The sequence below is a fragment of the Mauremys reevesii genome, linkage group 1 (genome assembly GCF_016161935.1).
Source record: "Mauremys reevesii isolate NIE-2019 linkage group 1, ASM1616193v1, whole genome shotgun sequence".
Classification (NCBI taxonomy): domain Eukaryota; kingdom Metazoa; phylum Chordata; order Testudines; family Geoemydidae; genus Mauremys; species Mauremys reevesii.
The window spans coordinates 358,154,056-358,178,724 of NC_052623.1; the positions used below are offsets into that span (position 1 = coordinate 358,154,056).

Here is a 24,669-nt window from a genome sequence, read left to right on the forward strand (position 1 = left end):
AGGCTGCTGGGTGCATATCCCAAGTGAATTGGCCTTTCGTGTCCAGGGCAGGGGATTGCAGTGTGTGCTGCTTGGGTGTGGGTGTCTTCTCATGGCTGGATTTGGTTGAATGCTGTGGTGGGAGGAGCGTAAAGTTGGTGCTGTTCTCTTCTCCTTGAGAGTTGACCCTCACTCATTTCTGTTCTGCAGCCATCATAGAACACGTCCGGGATGGCAGCGTGGTCAGAGCCTTGCTCCTCCCTGATTACTACCTGGTCACCGTCATGCTTTCTGGCATCAAGGTGAGTCATGGCTCTTGTTTCCTTCTTTTGGAACTGTGGCTCCAGGTTTGCAACCAGACCTGTGCTGCAGCTGGGCCTTCAGGTTTGTCGCAGGCATGCCAGTATCCTCCACTGCTCTGTGCTGAGCTGCACTGCCCGTTGGGGTGTGCCTACTCTAATGTGCATTGCTGCTTTCAGTGAGGAGAGTCTGGGCTTTCACCAGTAACCCCCATTAAACCTCCTGAACCGGAGCTTCACAGCTTTTAAGTTGGTCTTATTCCCTGGGACAGTGTCCATGAAGTTCCCTGTCTCAGGACTGCCTCTTAGGTAACTGTCAGGCACCTGTGTCCACACCCCTCCTCTAGACTTCACAAGGAGGCAGTGGCTGCTCATCTCCATGTCTCCTGCAGGAGGTGGGAGTTAAAGCAGATCTTAGCTACTTAAGAGTCGGAGACTTAATCCCTGTCTTTTAGTAGCTTAGGGGTGACAAGTCCATGGGGAAATCTGGTTTGAAAGCATTCTGCAGCCAGTGCTGCCTTAGGGCAATGATCTTGCCTTGTCACAGGCTAAGCAGGATCTGCCTCGTCAGGGTTTTGGCTAAAACTCCCAGGGCTGTGCTAATTCAGTGGGCGAAGACGGTCCCTTCAGACCCAGCACTGAACTCCGTGTCCCAGCCTGGTGCTTAGCCATTGCTGATGGGAGGTAGCCTTTTTCAGATCACACAAATCCTAAGATCCTGACACTCATGGTCATTGAAGATCCTGGGATAAGGGTGAGGCCAGTACTCCATTCAGGAACTGTCCTGTGCTTCCCAAAAGCCAGAGCCCTCCACGTCTTTCCCTCTTCTGGGACTGTCAACGGTTCCGCAAAGTCGAGGAGGTGCTAGCATATCACTTGCTGCCCGGGCCGGAATTCCCTTCCACAATGCCTGGCCATGGTTAGAACTTTGCAAATGCCTTTCCCAGAGAAACGCTCCTATTCTTATGCATTTGTGGGCGTGCTTCCAGGCATACACTGAGAGCCCTGATTGCTGATCAAGTGTTGAAAATCTGCCTTTTTTAAGGTCTCCCATTGGGCACCCAAAATTACTAGGGTGAGCCTTGGCCTGTATCTCGGTACAGGGTCTGGGGGCCCCCAGAATACCAGGAGTAATGTAATTACACAGCTATTTCCCCAAGGGTTAACAGCACTTACTGAGAGGTGCCCAGATGTCCCAATGTTCTCAGGACTGTCCTGATATTAGGGGTTCGGTCTGCCACAGGACCTATGGTCCCCCATCTCGATGTTTCACAGTGCTATATCTGGTCACCTACTTACTGCACAAATGCATGAGTCTGAGGCCGTTCCCGTGCAGTGGACTCCAGGATTCCAGCACACGGCACTAATGGTTCCAGTCTGTGGTCCAGGTGCCCTCGCTCTGCTGCTGGTGATTCTACATGCGGTGGAGGTGTGCTCCGTTCTGTACAATCCGCAGTAGGAGTGGGAGCAGGAGTGATGGTGGTCCATCCATCCCTGCTCTCGAATTACTGCTGCCGAGCAGTCTGCCCCATCCTAGAGGTCTTACCAGTGCGCCCCCTCCTAACCTGCCCTTGCCTCTGCTCTGCAGTGCCCCACGTTCAAGCGGGAGGCAGATGGCACAGAGACACCGGAGCCATTTGCAGCCGAAGCAAAGTTCTTCACTGAGTCACGGCTGCTGCAGAGAGACGTGCAGATTGTCCTGGAGAGCTGCCACAATCAGAACATCCTGGGCACCATCCTCCATCCGGCAAGTGGGGCAGGGGGTGCTGAGGGTTTCTGGGCAGATCCCAGTGCGACAGGTTACTGCCATTGGGGAGAGCAGAGATTTGGGCCTTTTGCTCATGTGCCCAAGCTGGGTGTGTCTGGCCAACGTCCTAGTGGTACCGTGGGGTTCACAGTCTTTCATCTCTGGAGCTTGGAGTTCAAAGCTGCATGGGGTGGCCACTGAAATGGAGGAGTGTTTGAATTTCAGGGGAGGTGTCCAGAGCACATTCCATATTCAGTGGGGAGTTGGCGCAGAGAACATAGCTAGCCGGGGAGGAGTGCTCATGGTGACCCGTGTTGCTTATTAAACTGCAAAGCCTGCTGCATTCTGCACCACTGGGAGCTCTACAGGCTTTATTGCTGGGTAGGAGTTTCTGACTGTAGTGGGATACCATGGCGAGGGTGGTGACTTCTAGGCAGTCACTGATGGCAGTAGGGGGTGGCTGGCTGTTTGGGCATCCAGTATCCGAGGGGCCCAACAGGACTGCAGCCCAGGTGACAGTCAGAGGGCCGCTGCCTCCCCTAACATCCCCCACTGTTGAGGGCAAGTTTTAAGTGCTTTCCTGTTGGCTAGTTCCCTACTCGTGTGGCTCCTGCTAGCCTGGGGTGCAGAATGGGTCCCTGCCTTCCATGGGCTAGCTGCAGCTGTCCTGTGAGCATGGCAATGAGCTAGGGCTGTCGGGTTTCAGCCAGGGCTGGGCCTAGCACGATGCTGCTTCCTTTGGCAATGAGGGCCTCCGTGGCTTTAGACTCCTCCCACATACTAGTGGGCCAGGAGATGGGTGTCTGTCCTGGCCCTGCCACGGGAATGACGCCTGAGCCTCCAAGCCCCAGGAGTGTAGAGACTGACCCTGTCATCTCCCCTCCTGGTTCCAGAATGGCAACATCACGGAGCTGCTGCTGAAGGACGGCTTTGCGCGCTGCGTGGACTGGTCCATTGCTGTGTATACCCGCGGGGCTGAGAAGCTGCGAGCGGCCGAAAGGTAACTGGTGGCTGCTGATGCTGGGTGGAGATGGTTCTGTTGCACAGGGCTCCACAAGAATCAACCAAGGTCTTACCCAGAGTGCCCTTGACCGGGAGGGCTTCATGTGCTAAAGAAAATCACATCCTTGCCTTCCATTGGCTGCCCGCAGCTGTCTGAATGGGGCAGTGTCAGGGAGTTGGGCCCAGCTGCGTGGCTGTGGGAAGGACAATTGTCTGCCTCCTGCTCTGCCCCTGGTGACAGCTGCGTGGTGTGCTCTGCTTGCAGGGGAGTGGGGTTAGCTGAGCTCCTGCGGAGGTTAGAGACTGCTGCAGCCAGCTGGGAAAGGCTCAGAGGAAGGTGATCTCCCAGCTCCCTGGCTGGCTTCTTTCCATTCCCCCTTGGTGTCTGGTGGGGAATCCCAGAGCTGCTCTTTGAAGAGGGAGGTATGGGCTGGGTGTGCGTCTCCTTTTCATAGCTAGTGTCCAAGCAGAGCAGATGGGATGCTGCCTGCTGCCTTCTGTGGGTGGCTGACAGCTGTGGTGCTCCCCTGCCACTGTCTCCTATCTTGGCTGAGATCTAGGGGCATCCTTCCCCCTCAGCCCATGGCCCTGGAGCACCCCTCACTCCTGTAGTTTGCCTCTTGCATGCAGCTTCGGAAGAAGGCGGATCTCTGCCTTGGAAGGTGACCATGGAGAGGCAGGAGCTTGGCTGGTCCCTTGGCATGTAGATTCCAGCCAGCTCAGGCCTGGTGTCACCTCCACTGCTCAGTTGGATGTTGCTGGCTAACACAGCACTTCTCTGGCTGGGCTGGGAGCTGCAGGTGGGCAGAATACACTAGTGGTTTGGGCCATGGCTTTCGCAATGGGGGCCTGATTCTCAGAGGCCTCCATGTGGCTTTAGAGGCAAGTGGCCACGAGGACTCAAGAGGACTCAGCTGCTCCCTGTGTTGCCTTTAATTTTCTTGCTGTCCTGATCCACTTCCTCAGTGTAGTTGGGTTACAAAGGCCCGTTTGGCTGCTAGGGTGCCCTTGTGCCAGGAATCAGGACTGACTTAGTGCTCAGAGCAGTTGCCTGTGCGTAGGGCACGGATGCCATGTCAGTGTTGGTTAGATGGGGGGTCACCGTCTGCAAGGGGCTTGGCCCCATCTCCCGTGATGGCAGGAAGTAGGACAGGATGCACACTCCAAACCTAGCTCTGGATGGTCAGGTGCATCTTTCTGTTGCTAGATATGCCAAGGAACGCAAGCTGAGAATCTGGAGAGACTATGTGGCTCCCACGGCTAATCTGGACCAGAAGGACAAGCAGTTCGTTGCCAAGGTGAGTGCCTTGCAGGTGAGGAGGAGATGTCCTGTCCAGGCTCTCAGGACCTGAGCGGAGCATGGAAGACAGGTAGCCACAGAGCATGTGCTGCTGCTGGTTTCAAAGTGCATAAAACTTTGGGATTTTTTCCATAGCTACAGATAGCACATCCCCTCCCTGTTGTGTGCAGCATTGCACAACTGTCCAGGTGCACGAGGGGATTGTGATTTTCCTCTGTAGCGTGGCACACTGGTCAAGGCCAGAAGCAGGAGATGGGACTTGTTGGACTGATTTGGGGTGGCAGATGCTACCTCCTTGTAACTTGCAGCCAGGGCTGCTAACACAACTGCTCAGGGTGAGAAGGTAACAGAGTTTGGCTTCCTTTCAGCCCTGCCCTGAGCCGCAGTAGTGCCACGGTGCCTGGCACAGATGTAAAGGAGCTGAATCTGCAGCCAATGAGCTGTGCTTGTTCGACCCTTTGTATGTGGGAGCACTTGTCCCATTGAGCTCCCATCTGCAGTTACCTGCCCACCATCCTGCTTCCTGCATGCACCAGACTCTCTTCCCCTCCCTATGTTGCTTCTCCTCTGTGCTCAAACCTCCCTTGATGGGAAAGTCCCAGGACTGGCTGGAGCGGGGTGGTACTGAGGAGAGAGGAAGGGGTCAAGGTGCATGAGGATTGGGTCAAGAATGGCCCGAACTGGTGTGTGCAGAAAGAGTGGGAAAGTTTAATCCTCCAAGCTTGAAACAGAGGGTTTTGCTCCACCCTGTGGTCATGGTGAGTAGTGCAGGGACATTTCGGTTGCTCCTACAGTGCTGTGGCCAGCAGAGGGCTGCCTGGGCTCATGGTAATGCTTATTCTGGTAAAGTTCATATCCTTCAGTTGCGTTGTAGCGTGAACCCTTCTGCAGCCACCCCCTAGCCTGCCTTTCCAGAGCTGCCTTGACACAGGGATAATGGAACTCCAGCATTACAGCAGTCTGAGATGGAGGAACCCTGGGTCTGGAAGGGAGATTGAACCCTTCTGAATCAGGGAATAAACCAACCACTGACTGGTCAGGCAGGAGCTTTCCCTTGGGGGCAGATTATCCCAGGACTGACACTGCTGCAGGATTTCTTGCACCTTCCTCTGAATCAGCCTGCCCTGAGTGAGATGAGCCACAGATCTGATCTGACAGAGCCTGGCCTGTATTCCTTGTTCATCCTGCATGTATTGCAGTCACCACTAACAGCCCCAGCTGAGATCAAAGCCCCATTGTGCTAGGAGCTGTACAGACATAGTGAGCGACGGCCCCTGCCCCAGGGAGTTCATGGGCTAAATAGACAACACAACGGTGGTGGGAGGGAGTGGGGAGAGGACTTGCCTAAGGTCACAGAGCAGGTCAGTGTTGACTGAGGTTAAAACCAAGCCCTTTCACCCTCTTCCCTGGTGCCCTACTCTGCTGTGCCTGGGGAGTCTGTAGAGTTAGGGAAGCATTGCCTGGGCGGTGCTGTGTGTGCTGCGGGGCTGTAACCTGCTGAATGCAGTCTGTAAATATTTCATACTGTGTAACCACATCTGCTTGGAGATTCGGAAGTGGTGGGAAAGCCACTAGATGGTGCTGTTGGTGTGTAGTTAGGCTCTGGGAAAATACGCTGTGTATAAATGCATGCAGCTGGGGAGGTTTAATTTGGATGGAAATGCCTGAGAAATGGGCACTCTGATTTCTTGGAAAGTAAACGTAACCCCCTGCTCTCGGTTCCTCCCCCCCACTCTGTGGGAAAGCTCCCAGCAGTGGGTCTCGGCCCCCTCTGGGCAGAACCTCTTTGCCTGTCCCCCTTGCAGCCTGCCTCTAGGTTTCCAGCCCCTGTAAACTGTCTTGGAAATGGAATTATAGTCTCATCAGCCTCGAATGTCAATCAGCCGCAGGATGCTCTCCTGCTTGGCATTCTCCTGTGCGTCTGTAGGAGAGACCGCGGTGAGGAGTCTGCGGTATGCAGGAGTGGTTGGGCTGTCACCGATCAGAACACGGCTGCTCTCCAACAGCCCGCACCTGGAGGAAAGGAAACAGTGCCAGGAACAATCAGGTGGTGCCGCTCACCAGCACATGCTCCGTATGTGGGCATTATACTTACCCCATGTACCTTGGGCAGAGATGCGGGCAGTCTAGGGCAGCAGCTTAGCATGAAGGGCTGGAGGAGGACTCAGTGGCTCTGGGAGTTAGGCTAATGTCCATAGTCGCTGGCTTCTTAAGACTACAAGAGGTCATCTCATATCTTGCTACCTCTAAAGCACAATGCAAGACTCGTCTGAGTGCACAGGTCTACCCTAATTAGCGCAATAGATGTTCTGGTGGCTGAGCCTCTTCTCCTATCCTGTTGGTATGTAGCCACCCCAAGACAGCAGCTCGGGAATTGTGTCCTTGCTGAAAGATGTGTAGAGCACAAAGTCCTCCCAGGATAATGTGGAGGCTTTAAATCCTTGTGTCTGGCACCTAGGCATGGCAACGAGGCACTAAAAAACATAGAAATGTAGGTGTGGAAGGGTCCTTGAGCGATCCCTAGTCCAGCCCCCTGCACAAGGAAGCCTAGACCTTCCCTGACAGGTTTGTGAATCTGATCTTAAACCACCCGTGCTGGGGATTCCACAGCATCCCTTGGAAACCTGTTCCAGAGCTTAGTTACCTTTAGAGTAAGAACATTTTTCCTGATGTCAAACCTAACTCTCCTTTGCTGCAGATTAAGCCCCATTACTGTTTATCCTGCCTTCAGTGGCCATGGAGAACAGTTGATCTTGTCCTCTTTATATCAGCCCTTCACATTTGAAGACTGTTCTCAGGTCCCCACTCAGTCAACTTTTCTCAAGACTAACCATGCTCAGTTTGTTTAACCTTTCCTCGTAGGTCAGATTTTCTAAACCTTTGATCACTTTTGCTGCTCTCCTGTGGACTCCAACTTGTCCACCTCTTTCCCAAAGTGTGGTGCTCAGAACTGAATACAGTACTCCAGCTGAGGCCTCGCCAGTGCTGAGCAGAGTGGGACAACTACCTCCCATATTTTATATACATTGATCCTTTTAATACATCCCAGAATATTTCACAACTGCATGAGATTGACTCATATTCAATTTGTGATCCACTAAAACCCCCAGCTCCTTTTCAGCAGTGCTACCACCTAGGCAGTTAGTCCCCGGTTTCTTGTCATGCATTTGATTTTTCCTTCCTAAGTGTGGTACTTCGTCTTAATTTCATCTTGTTGATTTCAGACCCGTTCTCTAATTGGTCAAGGACCTCGGAGAAGAGGAGTAGAATTCAAAAAGTTCTTGCAACCCCTCCCAGCTTGGTTTCATCTGCATATTTTATAATCCTATTCTCCACTCCATTATCCAAGTCATTAATGAAAATATTTAGTACCGGAGCCAGGACTGACCCCAGCAGGACCTCACTAGATATGTCTTCCCAGCTTGACAGAGACCCATTGATAACTAGACACAGCCAGCTGAGAAACTGCTGGTTGGTGTGTGCTTAGGCAGGGAGGGAAATAGATTCCAACCGCAGGGTGGGGCTACCTGACAGAGCGATGTTGGAGTGAGTGCACAGAGCTGGGTATGAGATCTTTGCCAGTAAATGTCATGCCGGATTCTCAGCCTTGGAGACTGAGGTCGTCTTATTACTGTCTAATCACAAGTCCCTTCCATGGGTCAACCTTTACCTGGTGGGGAGCAGAGAAGGTTGGTCTGAGACTTGAAGGCCAAATGGACCATTGCCTGACCCCATGTGTTGCACTGGCCAGAGACCCTTACTCAGTGATTCCTGCTCCCAGCACAGAACTTCGGATTGAGCCTGGAGCGGATCTTGAGACTGCACAGTGGTTAACAGCCCTCACTGTTACATTTCTGCACCTTCGCTTGATCCACGTAGTTCTTGGTGCTCCTGCTGTAGCTGCTGACAAGCGGAGCAGTTAGCTTCTGGTGGCTCATGGGATGAGGACCACCTGTTCAGAGGGAACCAGGCCTGACCCCTTCCCCCAGCTCATTGCTTAAGCCTTTGAGGAGATACTGCTTTATTCAGGTTGAGCTGCACTTGCCATCTGCCCCAATACAGTGCCATGTGCATGCTTCCATCCTCTTGCATTCTGGCTTTCAGCTGCTGAGGACCCCTTCCCACAAGGCTTGTGGAGTAGTCACCCCAGGTCATGGCACAGGGCAGCAGCGGTCTTGCAACAAGGGGCATTGGAATGCAGTAATGCAAATGCACCATGTTCGGCTCCTGTTCTTGGTTATATTGGCAGGAGGCTGTCGGAAGTGTGTCAATGGTATAGTCTAGTGTGGCAGTTGCCGTGCCCTCTGGGATGAGCACAGGGGTATTCAATGCATTAACTCCTGCCAGGCTGGAAAACAGGGCACTTTGCTTGTGAATTTAACCTGTCCCTTCGGCCCATGCACCACCTGTTCCACTGGAGCACAGCCATAGGTCCTGGTGCCAGAACATGAGCCCCAAGAGGCAAAATTTAGCAGCAAAGGTCCCTCTCTGCCCATGGCGGGGACTGACTTTGGGAGCGATGTATGAACGTGGCTCCAATTCTTTAACTGAAGGTCTCTTGCCTGGCATGTAACTGGGCTCTTTGACCTTCTTGAGATGGTTGAAGAAATGTTCTCCTGGGGTAGGCCAGTGCCGGTGCAGGAGCCTTCCTAGCAGGGGATGATGTCTGCTCCCTGCATTTGGAAGATGCCCATCACTGTCGTATCTGGGAGCCCTTTAATTGGAAATGAATGAAATGAACCAAGGCAAGTGTCTCCACCCCTGCTTTCTCAGAACCACCTCGTTGTCTGGGTGGGGCTGGACTGACACCACCACTGAGTTGGGAACAGGTCTGATGTTTGGCTTGGGTTTGGTATGATCTCTGGCAGCTCTGAGTGCCACCACTGAGGGCATGCCAGGAATGCCCTGCCCTGGGCAATGCCTCCCGAGTCTGCCCTAGGGACAACTGCCATCCCAAGGTCCCAGGGGAAGAAATGGCTTTGAACATCTCTGGCCCTAGCCCTATTCAGGATTTTGAAGATATAAGGGCCATGTGTTGGGCCAGGAATGGAATAGGCAACCAGCCTATGGTAAAGGCCTCTCTTCTCTCACCGTCCTTCCCCCTGTAGAATATACGTTGCTTACGTGCCACTCCCAGGTGGGCTGTGGGGCCAGGGGAGTTCATCTAGCCTGTGCCTAGGTATCCACATGCAACAGCAGGACCATGCCAGTGTACAGAGACCTTGGAACAGCCATATCGTGCAGGTTCTCGGGCTACATCTACACTGTCATTAAAAAAACAAACACCCAAGGCAGAGTCTCGGAGCCCAGGACAACTGATCTGGGCTTGGGCAGTGGGGTAAAAAAGCAGCATAGATGGTGGGGCTGAGGCTGGAGCCTGGGCTCTGAGACCCTCTCCATCACGGGACCCCAGAGCCTGGACTCCAGCCCGAGCCCAAAAGTCTACACTAATTTTACAGCCCTGCAACCTGAGCCAGTTGACCCAGGCCAGCCGTGACGCTGCTGTGGGTCTTATCAATGTAGATGTACCCTCTGGGGATAATGTGCCTTTCACATAGTCTTCTGGCCGGCCGGCTGTCCTCTTCTCTTGCAGAGATGCCATGGCACTTGAGTCAGAGCTGCTGGAACTGGGCACCTTTGAGGTGGGTCCTCTCCTGGATCTAGAAAGCAGCCAGTGCTGCCCTGAATCCCTGGCTCTTAGTTGGAAGGCAGAGGAAAGCCCAGTTAGAACCAGCCCGTGGCCTCTGTCAGCATGTCCCCTTTAGGGTATTGTTTGAGCCGTGGCTGACTCCAGAGAGTTGACTCTAACTTTGCTGGAAGGACTGGTTGGCCCGACATGGGACTTGGGAGGGCTGGAGGTGGGGAGGGGACTGGAAATGGTCCTCTTCTCCCCCTCCCCCTCCCAATTCTGCTAAACGTTTCCTGGTGTCTGGAGGTGGGGGGCAGGCTGTCTGGAGTGGAGGGAGCAGAGGAGTGTCAGACCCATGTAATTCTACTGAGGTGCTCCCTGGCGTCATTGCTGGTGAGGCTCAGGGTGAACTGCCACAGGCCGGACTAGAGTGGGTGACCTTGGCTAGGGCCTCACCCCTGCACCCTTCAGCCTTCCGAGAGGCTCTTGGGCGCTGGCACTGGTTTGCCTAGGAGAGCGCCCTTTGGGAGGGGCTGGCCCCAGGCCTTGCTTAGCTGGCAGCCCTGGGGAAGGAGGACGAGGGAGAGCTCTCCTTGTCTCTTTGGGTTAGGGGGAAGCACGTTAACTTCACAATGGTTAGCTGAACTTTCATCTGAAACGTGCCTTCTTATAGCGGTGTGCTGGCTCTGCTGCCTTTCCAATGTCGCTTTTGCTGATCGCTGCTGTTTCCTACCATATGGTCCCCTGGGCACGTGGCTGGCTTCCCCCCTCCCTCGCTGTGCCGATTCCAAGAACTCGCCTGGTGTTCTTACAGAAGGTTTAACGTGTTCAAGGCCGACAGCTGAGCTCTGATGCCGTGAGAACAATCCAGAGGGCTGGCAGGGCCCCGGGGTCTGGCCTCCTCCAAAAGAACCCCAGCTGAGGACTGTGCTTAACTTGCATAGCCAGATGCTGGTGGCTGGTTGAGTGATGGCACCTGTATTCAGGGCTAGGAGTGGCCTTGAGGCACTGGGCTGGAATTCAGGAGAGGAGTTTCCCCCAGCTCTGCTGCTGACCTGCTGTGACCACAGGCAGGTAATGCTCCCTGGACCTCCGTACCTCTCTGTAACATGGGGATATTTCCTCTCCCTCCCCCCTTCTCTTGTCTGTTAGATTGTAAACTGCTGGCTAGGGCACTGCATTCCCTGCTCTGCCGGTGACCTTGGCCAAGTCACTTCCCCTCTGCCCCCCCATCCCTTTTGTTGTCTTGATTGAGACTGAGCTCGTTGGGGCAGGGCCTGTCTCACTGTGCCTGAGTGCCCCATGTGGAGCCCTGCTCTTATCTGGGGTCTGTAGGCGTGGCTGTAACACAAATAATGGTCTCCCCAGGCCACATCTCTGTTCAAGGTGCTGCGTTAATTGTAGAAATCCACAGGCAGCATCTGGCTGGCTGCACTTCGGCTGCTCCTGGCTTAGCCTGAAGCTTGGGCCCCTAAACTCGACGGGCCCCCATTGCCTTCCTGTGTCCTTGACTGGTAACACAAGACTTCTGTCTTCTGCTAACATGCCACTTCAGCAGAAACGTGCCAGTCAGCATTTCGGAAGCAAACCCTGGGAAGCCCCTGAGCGGCACCATTTTTGCAGTGTCAATTTTTGGTCCCTCTTTCCTCGCTGAGAATTGTAAGTGACAAGGAAAATCAGGACAAATGTCTGAGTGCTTTAAAGTGCAGGAGCTTAAATGGGTGTTCATCACATGCGTCGCGTCTTGCGAGCCTCCTACGGAAGGTGCTTTATAAACACTTATCAATCCTCCCGATGCCCAGGAGAGGCAGATAAGTACTTGTTGTCTCTCAGATGGGGGAACTGAGCTGGGGACAGAACCAGGTGGCTTCCCTGGGCTATATCTGCCAGACCACACCATACACGCCTCTGCCTGGCATGGGGCTCTTTCACACTTGAATGTGTATCGCAATGTCTGCATAGCACACTAATGAAACCTGACATGACCAATGCTGCAAAAGCTGATTGCTGTATTGCTTACGCCATCTCCATGCTTGGCAGCCAGTTGAGCCACTTGTTCCACTGACAGTAATGACGTAAGGGTTTGGGGGAGGGGAGGGGAAAACCTTGCTTAGTTGACATTGTAGTATCGTGTTACAGGCAGTTCTTCAGACCATGGCAAATTGGCTTTGGATAATTTCAGATCCTGCTGCCATCGTGTTCAGATGATGGTACGAAAGTGAGAGCACTGATTATTTTTTTTGGTTATTTGAAAAGCGTCAGGAGTTCTGGCCCAAAATAATAGGTTTTAATTTGTCAGTTAAACAGTGGGGTGTGTGGGAAGGAAAAGTAGTGGAAATAATCTCTAAAGGATTAAAGAGGCTGTTTCTTGAGTGCCCCTGCATATACAGTCAGCTCGCAGCCTGAATGCATTGGGGGTCTGTCCTGTACAGCAGAGCTGACCGTTACCAGCACTTAGTTTTTGGTGTGGAATGTATTTGCTACCAAGGTTATGCACTGAAGTGCCCATGTTGGGAAATGCAAAGTTGAGGTGGTTACCTCTGCCCCTTGTGCACATGCTGTGCCATAGCTTTAATCACGTGAGCAGGCTGCTTTTCACTTCGAAGTGTGAAGGTAACTTGGCTGCGCTGGGATGTTCAGGGCAGCTGCCTTTTAGTTGCCATTCAGGGGATGACAGCTAGCTTCCAGACTCGCTCATCAGCAGAGTTAGAGGGGCTAAATCTGCCAGCCCTGTCTTCTCTATTGCTGTTATACGGAACATGCAGTGCTGAGCTTTTGGGGTGCCCTGAGGATTGATCTGGATTTTTCACAAGGTGCTGAGCATCCACACAACAGGTTAGACACTCGAGTTCACTAGTCACTTGAGAAAAACCATGGCCAGTACACTTACATCCAGCTTATCCTTTACGTCTCATTGTTTGTGATGGTGTATTCAGTATAGTGCACACAAGGGGCTGTTAGGGTTGTGCATGCTGCCTTTTTGCGTTTCCTGGCTTTAAGTGCTGGCATGTGTAACAGCAGCCTTCTGGTAATGGAGTTTTTATGTGGAAGTTCCTGGGGTTTCAAAAGGGAAATGGTGGAAGATAATAGGCTAGAGACCAGCAGCTCACTTGAGGTGCTCAGGGCTCTGACGGAGCTCTGCCTCTTTCCAGTAGTGTTCCTATCGGTGCCCCACATCAGCTGCTTGCTCCCTGGCTATGGCAGTAGTCGTGTGCCAAGCAGCTGATGTGGAGCACCCACAGGGACTTGCATCTCAAAGAAATCTTGCTACTGCACAAGGGATGTTACTTAGCCTTCGTTGCACATCTGTGAAAGCCAATCTTAATCTGTTCTAACATTGATCTATTGTAGATGCAAATAAACCTAATACGACCATTAATCTCCCAAAGCACATGTTCAATAGCACAGTAAATACAGGTGCATTAAGTAGCCTTGCCTCACTCACTGAGACATCATAGGGCATGAAAGTTACTACTTGGTAAAGGGGCAGGGCTCCCCACTGATCATGCACCCATGGAGCCCTGCTTCAGTAAGTATGCGAGTTTGCTGTAGATTTCGCTAACAGTTCATCTAGGGATGCACATGTTTCCTTTGCAGAACGAGGAGAACTGTTTTAAAAAACAACAAAACTGCCCATCTGCAAAGGGAGATGCTCCAGACCTTGGCCAAATCTGACCCAACTTTTTGTGGAATGTGCCAAGTCTCACATCCCTATGGGCTGTTTCCCTGCCACAGCTCAGCTCTGAGTTTGGTGTGTCAGCTGGTCGAAAGGGCAGCTTCTCTCTCTGTGTTCTGCTCCTGTTTGCTCTCAAAATGGCTGAACTGTCCTTATGTGCACATGCTCCCTCCCCACCCAAAATTCACTGTCAGGACTCAGGCTGGAAAATGTCAGCTTGCCAGGTGACACTTCCAGGAAGGGGTGAGCAACAGCTGCGGAGGTGTGAGCGGAACTGTGCAGGTGGTGATCTTGCTCTTCTTCAGGTCTGGGAAAGGTGTACTCAGCATCACAGCTAAATGCAAGACTGAGCACAGGGTTTAGCAAAAGTAGTTAGCACTTACTGTAAGGAACCATTCTAGGTAGAGTGGCCCGTTAACACCTCTGCAGTCATAGGACAGAGAGGGGTCCAGTGGGTTACAGATTGTTGTAATAAGTCATAAATCTAGTGTCTGTTTAGTTCTTGAACTTTAGTGTCTAACAGAGTAATGAATTCAGGTGCCCCGTCTCGTCTTTTGAATATGTTGTAGAGGTTTCCTTTGAGGATCAGGACTGAGAGGTTCAGACAGAGTGGTGGGAGTATCTTTCCCAGACCCCAGGAAGAGCTCTGTGTGGCTCGAAAGTTTCTTTCCAACAGAAGTTGGTCCAGTAAGTTATTACCTCACCCACCTTGTCTCTAATATCCTGCAACCAACACAGCTACAACTACACTCTCACCTAGGCCTTGGCTACACTTGTGAGTTACAACGCAACAAAGGAGCCCCGGGCGTCCTAGCTCACTCCCCATCCACACTGGCAAGGCACGTAGAGTGCTCTGACTCCACGGCTACAGCGCTGCTGGTACTCCACCTTGGCGAGTGGAATAACGTTTGCTGCTCCTTGGCTACAAAACCCAGATGTCAGTGTGAACGAGGTGTTGTGTTTCTGCGCTCTGATCGGCCTCCGGAAACATCCCATAATCCCCTTAAGTCAAGTGGCCACTCTTGTCATTGTTTTGAACTCCTGTAGGAACGTGGAAATGCCCTTTCAAAGCTCTGTTTCTGACAGGCGGCATGCAAGCCCATACTGTAGAATGCTGTGAGAGAGAGGCCGGGGGAGCGGGAGGTCCGCTGTCTGAACTTACAAAAAGACAGCATCCTGACATGCTTTCAGCCCCCCAAAAACCCACTCTCTCCCCTCAAATACACACAACACCCTCCTTGTCACACTCCACCCCTCCCCTCCCATTTTAAAAGCACATTGCAATCACTTGCATGCTGGGATAACTGCCCATAATGCACCACTCCCAATGCTGCTGCAAATGTGGCCATGCCAGTGCGCTTGGAGCTGTCAGTGTGGACAGACTGCAGTGCTTTCCCTACTGCGCTCTACGAAGGCTGGTTTAACTCAAAGAGCTCTACATCTGCAAGTACAGCCATGCCCTAAGTCTTCTGGTCCTGCGATTAGTTAATTGAGAGTCCAACTGGTGATTTCAGTGTTTTCAAACCCTGTGGTGATGACATTCTTGAAAGGAGTCACTTGTCTCCACCCACCAGTTAGAGCCGATTCCTTTGTGGGACATTAATACTGTCTTAGCAGCTCTCCTGGGGCCTCCATTTGAGCCTCTGGCAACACTGCTTCTTTATGTCAGAAAACTGCCTTCCCTGTGGCAATAATGTTTGCAAGGAGGGTGGCTTTGATGGCAGAGCCCCCTTACATCCAGTTTTCCAATGACAAAGTAACCCTGTGGCCACACCTTACATTTTTTATCTAAAGTAGCTTCCCAATTTCACTCGAACCAAGCTATTTACCCTTGTTCTTCTCTAAGTCATGTTCTACCCCAGAGGAAAAGCGTCTTCACATGCTGGATGTCAGGTGAAGTTTAGCTTTTTATCTGGATAGGACCAAACATTTATTTCTCATATGCAGACCCAAGGAAGGGTCAAGCAGTCTCATCACAGCCTGTCTCCAGGTGGATAACTTCCTGTATTGTGACAGCACACGAAGTAGCCAAAAGAATAGGAGCTCATGCCACGAGAGCCCAGGCCGTGTTAATGGCATTCCTACACTGGATATTTGGAGGGCTGCCACTTGGTCCTCTGTGCATACTTTTACAGACTGCTGTGCCAACCCTGCGGAGTCCAGAGCAGCTGCAAATGTTGGGAACGCAGTCCTTGTTTAAATAGACTCCAAGCCCCACCTCCTGGGGGTACTGTTCGGGGAAAAATACACAGCTGTATCTACTCAAAGCAAAACTTTACCTACCTGTAACTCGTGTTCTTCGGGATGGATTCCACGACCCAGCCTCTGTCCCCTCTGCATCGGAGTCTGTGCTTCTGGTGGGTGGTGCTGAGGGAACAGCACTGCCCTTACATCACCAGGGAAGGGGCTAGGACCGTGTGGCAGGAGTGGGGCTCCTATGGGCTGCTAGGCAGAGTTCTTTAGCTGGGTGCACACACCCAAGCAGAATACATGGCTCTCACATCTCGAAGAACAACACTTACAGGCCAGTAACCATTGTGCCCTACCAATCACCTTCCTGCCACCCTTTGCGAGAGAGTAGCTGGCACTCAGAATGGATGGTGTCTCCTGCAGTCCATGATGGAGATGGAGCTTGTGCCTATGGCTGAATGGTGGACTCCCAGATTTCTTCTGTGCCCCGTGACTCCTTCCCAGGGGACTGCTACCCATGCAGTCACCAGAGCCCCGACTGGCTGTGGAGCAGGAGACAAAGCGTAGGCCTCTGACTGATTCCCCTGCCTAGCATGGCTGACCATGCTATTGCCATGGGTTCATTCATCCAGCCTTGGGGGAGGGCACCTGCGTCAGCGCATGGCATTGTCTAGCTGTTTGCAGTGGGAGTTCCCCAGTACCCTTTATTAGCCACTGCAAGAGCCATTGACAGATTCTAGCTCAATTGCCATGGAAATCTGCCTGACACAGGGCATGCGCTGGCATATTTTATTACAGTAGTGCCAGCTGCACCCAGAGCCCTGCTGTGCTGTGATCAGACAAGGGGGGTGGGGGGAGTTGAGCAGAGGCGCGGAGGGGATGGACTTGCCCCAAGGCATACTGCAAGTCAGTGAGAGCTGACATAAACCCAGCTCTCCTGAGTCCTAGCTGTGTTGCTGCTCTCTGAGCAGGAAGGTCCCCCAGGGAACATCTGCGCTGGAATAAGACCTGCAGCATAGCCATGGCTAGCCCAGGTCAGCTGGGATTGCCATGTGAGGTAAAAATTGCTGTGTAGACGTTTAGGCTTGGACTGGAATTGGGCTCTGGGACCCTCCTTCTCATGGGATCCCAGGGCTCAGGCTCCAGATGCAGCCCAGATATCTACATGGTAATTTTACAGCTTTGAGCCTGAGCCAGCTGACCCGGGCCAGCCTCCAGGGATTAATTGCAGTGTAGAGCAGGGGTGGGCAAACTTTTTGGCCCAAGGGCCACATCTGGGTATGCAAATTGTATGGCGGGCCACGAATGCTCATGAAATTGGGCCGGGGTGAGGGCTCTGGGGGTGGAGCCAGAAATGAGTTCAGGGTGCAGGAGGGGGCTCTGGGCTGGGGCCGGGTTTGGGGGGGGGGGATGAGGGCTCCAGCTGGGGGTGTGGGCTCTGGGGACAAGAGGTTTGGGGTACAGGCGGGTGCTCCAGGCTGGGACCAAGGGGTTTGGAGTGTGGGCGGGTGCTCCATGCTGGGGCAGGGGATTGGGGCATGACAGGGTGAGGGCTCTGGCTGGGGGTGCAGGCTCTGGGGTGGGGCTGGGAATGAGGGTTTGAGGTGCAGGAGAGTGCTCCGGGCTGGGACTGAGGGGTTCAGATGGCAGGAGAGGGATCAGGGCTGGGGCAGGGGATTGGGGCACGGGAGGGGCTCTGGGCGGCACTTACCTCGAGCAGCTCCTGGAAGCAGACACATGTTCCCTCTCCGGCTCCTATGCAGAGCCATGGCCAGGCGGCTCTGTACGAGGGGAAACATGCCGTTTCTTCTGGGAGCCACTCAAAGCTGCAGCACGTGTGCACAGAGCGGACCCCGACCCACTGCCCGGCTGGAGTGTGGGAGCAGGGATACCCTCAGACCCTGCTCCCCAGCGGGAGCTTGAGGGTCACATTAAATCAGCTGGCGGGCTGGGCCATAGTTTGCCTACTCCTGGTGTAGAGGTACCCCAGTGGCCACGCTGCCTTGATGGAGTTCTTGGTCGGTTGGTTACACAGTGCACTGTGCTTTAAACTGACAGGCTCTGCTCTGAGGAGCTAACAGGCCAAGGTGGGAGGTGTCAGGTACGCTGGTGGTGATGGACATAACCAGGGTGGAGCACCTTGGGGAGGGTTGGTGGGTGAGTGGGAGAAGATCTAGCTCAATAAGGTCACAGGCTGCTCTGGTTAGCACAGTGCCTGGAGAGGGTCTGCAATAAATGGAGGGAAGGGCTGGGATCTCCTGCAGGGGGTGGAGGCCTGGCAGAGCGGGTCTAGGGGGATTCAGATTTTGGGGGCAGCTCAGCTCTGCAGGCCTGGCAGGTGAGGACAGTGAGTGTGTTGGCTGGAGGTGGCTATTCTGCAGTGTTGTGAGCTGGTTGGGAGCTGCGGGGAGTCAGAGGAGGATCGAGCAGCTGCTGCAGCTGAGATCTAGCAAGAGGAGTTGGTGGGGGAAAGGAGATGGGTAGGGAATAAAGCCATCAGGATGGAGCCATGGCGGGGGAGAGGCGGAGAGGCTCCTAAAGCACTGGGGGTGGGGGCGCAGGCAGCGAGCTGCTATATAATTTCTGTAGATTCAGTCCATCAGCATTTCCGCTTCTGCAATTCCCTGACAGTGTCTCTAACTGCTCCACTAAGCTTCCATGGATTCAGAGAGCTAGTGTCAGGTTTCTCTTGCTTCAGGAAGCTGGAGTGTGTCGTCCACCCCTTCCTAGCCCTCTGCTTCCCACCCTCCATCACCTTGCCAGGTTCTCAGAACTCTCCATGGATTCATTCCACTCCGCTGCTCTGCATTTACATCCCCCTTGCTCTGCTCCTCCCATCCTGGCCTCTGTGCCCCATCTCCTGCAGCTCTGCACACTTGGGGAATCATCCCTTGTTCGTGCTGCCCTGCGTAGCTGGTGCTTTCCTCCCTCTACTCCTCCAGTCCTCTGAGCCACCAAATAGTTTCCTCTCCATGTTCTGCTTCTAAACACTCCTTTGTTCTCTAGTTTGTTGCTCCCTGCAAAGGCCTTCATGCTGCCGTGTGAAAGCTGCACGTTGTACACCTCTACCCCGATATAACGTGACCTGATATAACACGGTAAAGCAGCGCTCCGGGGGGGCGGAGCTGTGCCCTCTGGCGGATCAAAGCAAGTTTGATATAACGCGGTTTCACCTATAACGTGGTAAGATTTTTTTGGCTCCCGAGGACAGCGTTCTATTGGGGTAGAGGTGTATAATGGAGAATACTCGTTCCCTGCAGTTGTCCTGAGAAGCTCCTGCATGTCCCTCCTTGCTGAAAGATTTAAAAGCTGACGTTTGTTCTCCTGTATAGTAACTTATGGCAAAACCTGAATGCCAAGGCTGGAGGAGTTTGGTCTGACTGCTCCAACCTGCCGGTAGTGCAAGAGTTGGTCAGCATGCATATTAAATTATACATACTTCTAATGATCAAGGGCTGCATATACCTAAGCAACTGCATGATCATATTGCCGTAACCCTCATCACGTCCCTTCCTTACTGTGTCTTCTCCAACCAGCATGTCCGGTGTCAGTTCAGGTCAAGTACAGCTCATCTGGCTGTTCTCAAAGCTCCTCGCATACTTTTTTGGGCTCTGTAGAAATAAATAATGCGTGTGGCAACGATGTAATGCAGCGCAGGATTTTCCCTGCTGGATCAGATCCATAACCCACTCAGCTTGGGGTCCTGCCTCCAGTGCTGGCCTCTCCTGATGCTTCAGAGGAAGGGGAAAACACATGTATGTACCTGGTCTGTTGTGCAATGTTGTACAGAGAGGGTGGGAACCCTTCCTGACCCCTACAGCAATGTTTATGCCCAGAAGCATGAGATTTGATTACTCTCCTCTTAGCATGCGGCCTGCTTCGGGGAGGGTTCTGTCAGCAAAACCAAAAAGCCAGGTCCCAGAAGGGGTTGAGACCATTGGTAATAAAGCTCCCTAGAGGGCTGTTATCTCAGCTGAAGGAAGCCCAGACAATCCTTAGTGTCTGTTTTAATTTTGATTCATATAATCCTGTTATCCCTTTGACTAAGCACGTTTTGAGAGATTGATGTGCTTGCTGGGGCAAAAGGGCTGCGAGTTACAAAAGTCTGTTCCTTTTTATTTCTCTCCCGTTCCCCACGTGTGTATGGTGGAAGTGGCCAGGCTTTGGAGAGCTCCAGATTCTGGGTGGGAAGGGTCTGTCAGGCTTGCAAATGTCTGCTCACACACTTGCTCAAGGCACCTGGATTTCTTTAATTGGTAAATAAAATGTTCGTTTTTATCAAGATGTGAGCGTGGATGGGTAGACTTTTTTTATTTAATGCTGGAACTTGGTAAATATTTGTGCCAGTTCTGCAGATCCCATCTAGACATGCCTTAGCCTTGGTGAAAATCACCTGAATTTTGCTACAGTTCAGATCAGGTCAGAACTGTAATGTTGCATATGATAAAAATAGCGTAAAATATTTAAAAGCCCTGCAGAATGAGCGTCCCACTCTGGGCTGCTAGAATCCTGCCCCGCTTGGCCACCAGTCTTCTTAGTGTTCAGTTTGTTTGCTTTGGTCATCCCTGGAAGCCCCAGCCCAGAAGAGAGCCCCAGTGTGTTACCACTGTACAGACATGTAAGAGACAGTCCTGCCTCACTCTGGCTGGTTCCATGCCCCCACCTCCCCACAAGTAAGCTCATCTCAATTACTGATATCTTCATATGAGTGCTCTGCCTGTATTGATACCCTGGTACCTAAGGGCTTCATTCCAGACGCCAGACCCCAGGTGCTAGGCACTGTACGTGCAGAGAGGAATGGCACAGGGGCCTGTAGAATCTTGGCTGCTGGCTTGAATTTGCTCTGTCGTCTTGCCTGCTGAGAGACTCTAATGTTGCCAGAGCCTGATGCTCTTCCAGGAGATTGGAGCAAAGCGTTCTTCCCCCCGATTGCCTTGCTGTGGGTGAGAAGTCTGGTGTCCGGCATTAATAGGAGAAGGGGCCAGTCCCCAAGGAGGCAGCATTTATGCAGGGTCATGGCCGACCCTGGCATTGTCATGCTTTTAAAGTGCCAGGGCTCTCTGCGTATGCTAGAGACACGGGCTGGCTGAGTTCCAGTCCTGTAGAACCAATAGCGCAGCCAAATCCTCAGGGCTCTCAGGTAGGAACATTCAACAGCAGGGCCACCTACTACCTCCTTTTTAACTCCGCATCATGTTCCCTACGGCAACCAGAGTTTACTGGGGCTTCTCAAAGCCTTTGGGGGATTGTATTCTGCTTAGTGGCTGGACTGTGCTGCTGAGCACCTACAGACTGAAGTGCCTGGGCTGAGGAAGGCCAACACTGGTTTTGGCAATGCTGGTGAGGTGGGTGCCTGGTGGGTTCACATGCGTGCTGGGACCTGCAGGCTGCTGGCCTTGCACCTGGGGGTTGGATGCACCTGAGATGGATGTTGGACTCTGCTTGTGCACAACCAGTATTCATCTCTGTATCTTCCTCCTCATCTCTAGGTGATGCAAGTGCTAAACGCAGATGCCATTGTGGTTAAGCTGAACTCTGGAGACTACAAAACCATTCATCTGTCCAGCATCCGACCACCTAGACTGGAAGGAGAAGGCACCCAGGTAAGGTTCCTTTGGTCCTGTGCCCTGTTTGCAGGTGAGGTGACTTATTTCAAGTTTAAAATAGGACTGAGGCTTGGGGAGGGGATGAATCCCTGAACAGCAGGATGGCTTAGGAGTTCCCCCTGGCACAGTGTAAAGCCTCTGGCAGCTCCTGGCACCTCCATTCTGAGAGGGTGTTGCCGTTTGGACTGCTAGAGTGTGTGTGTGTGTGTGTGTGTAGATGCTGTACAGAAGACATGACTCTTACCTAAAGCAGGTAGTCTCCTGAGCTCCTGATGCAGAACCCACACAGGAAGGGGTTCCAGCATGCCATACCCACTTGCTCTGGGGTAAGGTTTTCCATCACATTCAGCATAAGGCTCAGCTCAGCTTCGTCCTCTTTCTCATGGAGAAGGATCTCTGCCTAGAGGGTAAAGCGAGGGGGCTTTCTGCATGACCTTGGGTGAGTCAATTGCCCCTTGCTGCCTGTGTCTGTCGTCCCCGCGCCCATACAGGGGATCTGTCTACCTCACAGGGAGTCAGTGTGGTTTGTGAAGTGCTTTGAGACTCTGGGATGGTAGGTGCTACAGAATTGCCAAGTGTTACTTGAATGGTGTTAAAGGATTAGCCCAGGGTATGGTCACTGTTAACAGGAAGCAGCCTGGAGCTCTCCTCGTGTTGAGAGAAACATACTCCTGGTGTTGATATAAGCAGATGTGTGCACAGTTCCAATGGACCCTGCTGTTCCAAAGTTCCTAGCTCCTTGTATGGCTTGTCTATAGGGGTTCTATGCAAGCGATGGGTGCACCCAGAGAATCCTAATCAGTTCAGCGACCAGTCTTTATTCCACTGCTGTTTCTAATATTTCTTAATTAAAAGATGAGAAATCCAAGAAACATTACAGAGGGAATGAGTGAGAACATGTTAAATCCTCCTGGTTTTTCCTCCTTCCTTCCTCTTGCTCAGCAGGGCTATGGCAACAGAGTTCCTTCAACTGGGAGGGAGGCGGGGATGGGATTATTGCTTAACTGGGGGGAAATGATCATGTCTCAAGAACAGCCGGTTGAAGCTGAACCCGAGCAAAACAGAGGTGATGCTGGGGGGTAGAGGAAAGTATTTGGAAGAGTTGGTGGCCATGGTGCAGTCTCCTTTGATTGAAGGGTCACACCCCCACTTGGTCAATTCAGTCTGTAGTCTAGGAGTTCTTTTGGACTCCTTGCTGATGCTGAGCTCTCACATCGCAGCAGCTGCAAGTGATACTTGCTACCCTCTCTGGTTGGCTGGGAGTCCCCATGCCATCCTTGTGGACGGAGACCTGGCTCAGTTGTTCGTGCCTGTCACCTCTCAGTTGGACTACAGCAAGGCATGAAACCTTCCACACATAGGAAACTCCAACTAGTAGTGACTCAGCAACATATGCTACCACAAATATACCACACCTGTCCTATGCTCGCTACGCTGGCTTGCCACTGAACTTCAAATTAAGTGCAAGGTCTTGGTCGTTACCTTCCAAATGCTCCATGGTCTGAGCCCAGGATACTGAAAAAGCGGTTGACTTGTGGTTCTCTAGCCCAGTGGAATGCTCTGTAATACAAGTAGAGCTCGTCGGTGTGAGAGACAGAACCTTCCATGGGGTGGTCTGAGACTGAGGGGAAATTCCCCAGGAGCTAAAGACCATCACAAACTTCACTACCTTCCAATGCAAGGGCAAAGCCCATTTCTTAGAGAAACAGCAACAGGTGCGCTTGTGTCAAAAACCAAAACAAACTACCAAAGCAGACACTCCACTGCACATGCTTCTGCCCTTGGGGAGAGGATTAGAGAACAAACCCTGCGTGACAGATGTGTAGCGGTGTGGCTTAATGCACCACTGAAAGGAGCTCAGATACTAGTGATGAGAGCAGTCTAAAACAGATATCAACGAGAATAGGACAAGTGTCCCCACTGAGAGAATCCCATTTCAGTGCAATTCTAGTTATGCCTTCCTGTGCAGCCTCTTCTCTGCTTTAGTATGTTCTTTGTGATCGTCTCTCCAGTAAAAGGGTTACAGCACCCACAGCCATACTTAGATTTGATTTTAGCACTGCAGAAGGCAGCATGTGAAGTGCCGCAGAGATGGAGCTCTGTGTAAGCATTACGCTTAAGAGCAGTGCTGTAGCTAGGGCTGGCAAAGTGCTCAGTGCCTGAAAACAAGGTCTTGGAGTGCCCCATAATACCCCTTGGGCTGGAGTGTCTCTTATCGTTCCCAGCCCAATGGTTTTGAGAATTCCATGAGGGCCCCAGGTTAGTGACAGGCTTTTTGAGACCTCAGACGGATTTCAGACTCTCTTGTTTTTTGGCTCATTTGACTTAAAACATCAGACTCATGTGGACTGGTTAATCAGAGCATGGTGTCGACCTCTGATTTAAAAATCCTGATGCTGAGGTCTTTGGAAGATGTTACTGTGCACGCCCAGTCCAGTTCCACTCATTTGAACTGATCTCCATTTGAGGCCTCTTGTAAGTAAGCATGAACTGTATCTAGAACACTGTGCACTGAACCGTAGCACTTAATATTAATGTGAAGGCATTGAAATTCACACAAACAGCTGTGCGCTCCTCAGAGCTTGCTGCTTAACCCATGCTGTTTCAAGGCACTGGAGTAGGTTCTGATCCTGTCTCTGGTGCAGACTCTGACTATTCCCTGTCTGTAAAATGTAAGGGCTGTTGTGATGAGGGCCTTAGATTCTGCCCTGTTTCCCCCTTGTTGCATCTTTGTCTGTACGTTCCTGGGAGCAGGGATCATGTCTTTTATATTCTAGTAGCTCCCAAGGGCCTCACAGTAAACTTGAAATGCCAAATGCATTTAGTGCTTGTAGCTGAATATGGTCACCTGTTCACATGGCTGTTGTGATTCTCTAGCGATGAGCCCACATAGTAGGAGTTTATTCCGTAGTATAATGCTGCATTAAGGTTAAGACTTCACATGCTTGAAAGTTAAGAAATTGTTTTCCTGTAGCAGCCTCTGCTCTGCATACAGTCCCTGATCAGTGTGATGTGAACAGTCACTGTGTTGTGAGGTGCAATTAGGGGAGTCATACCTGGCCTTGTCTTTTTTATATATATAGATAGATATATATATAGATATATATATGGCAATAACATCCAAAATCCTATGTGTGTTTAGCGGATGGAGTCGGGGTTGCTGTGGGAACCAGCACTTGGAAATTCCTGACTTCTGCAATGTTGCATTAATTTGTATGCATGGAATCGTGAATAACTTCCA

General features: G+C 52.1%; 1 protein-coding gene across 2 annotated transcripts in view; it reads left to right on the top strand.

The window, feature by feature from the left end:
* SND1 (staphylococcal nuclease and tudor domain containing 1) overlaps positions 1–24,669 on the top strand; it is a 477,167-nt gene that overhangs the window by 55,441 nt on the left and 397,057 nt on the right. For both annotated transcript variants that reach the window (XM_039520222.1, XM_039520221.1), the window contains exons 6-10: positions 190–281; positions 1,867–2,025; positions 2,919–3,025; positions 4,235–4,325; positions 21,312–21,425. In XM_039520222.1, the coding sequence (XP_039376156.1) occupies positions 190–281; positions 1,867–2,025; positions 2,919–3,025; positions 4,235–4,325; positions 21,312–21,425 (563 nt within the window). The remainder of the gene's footprint in view (positions 1–189; positions 282–1,866; positions 2,026–2,918; positions 3,026–4,234; positions 4,326–21,311; positions 21,426–24,669) is intronic.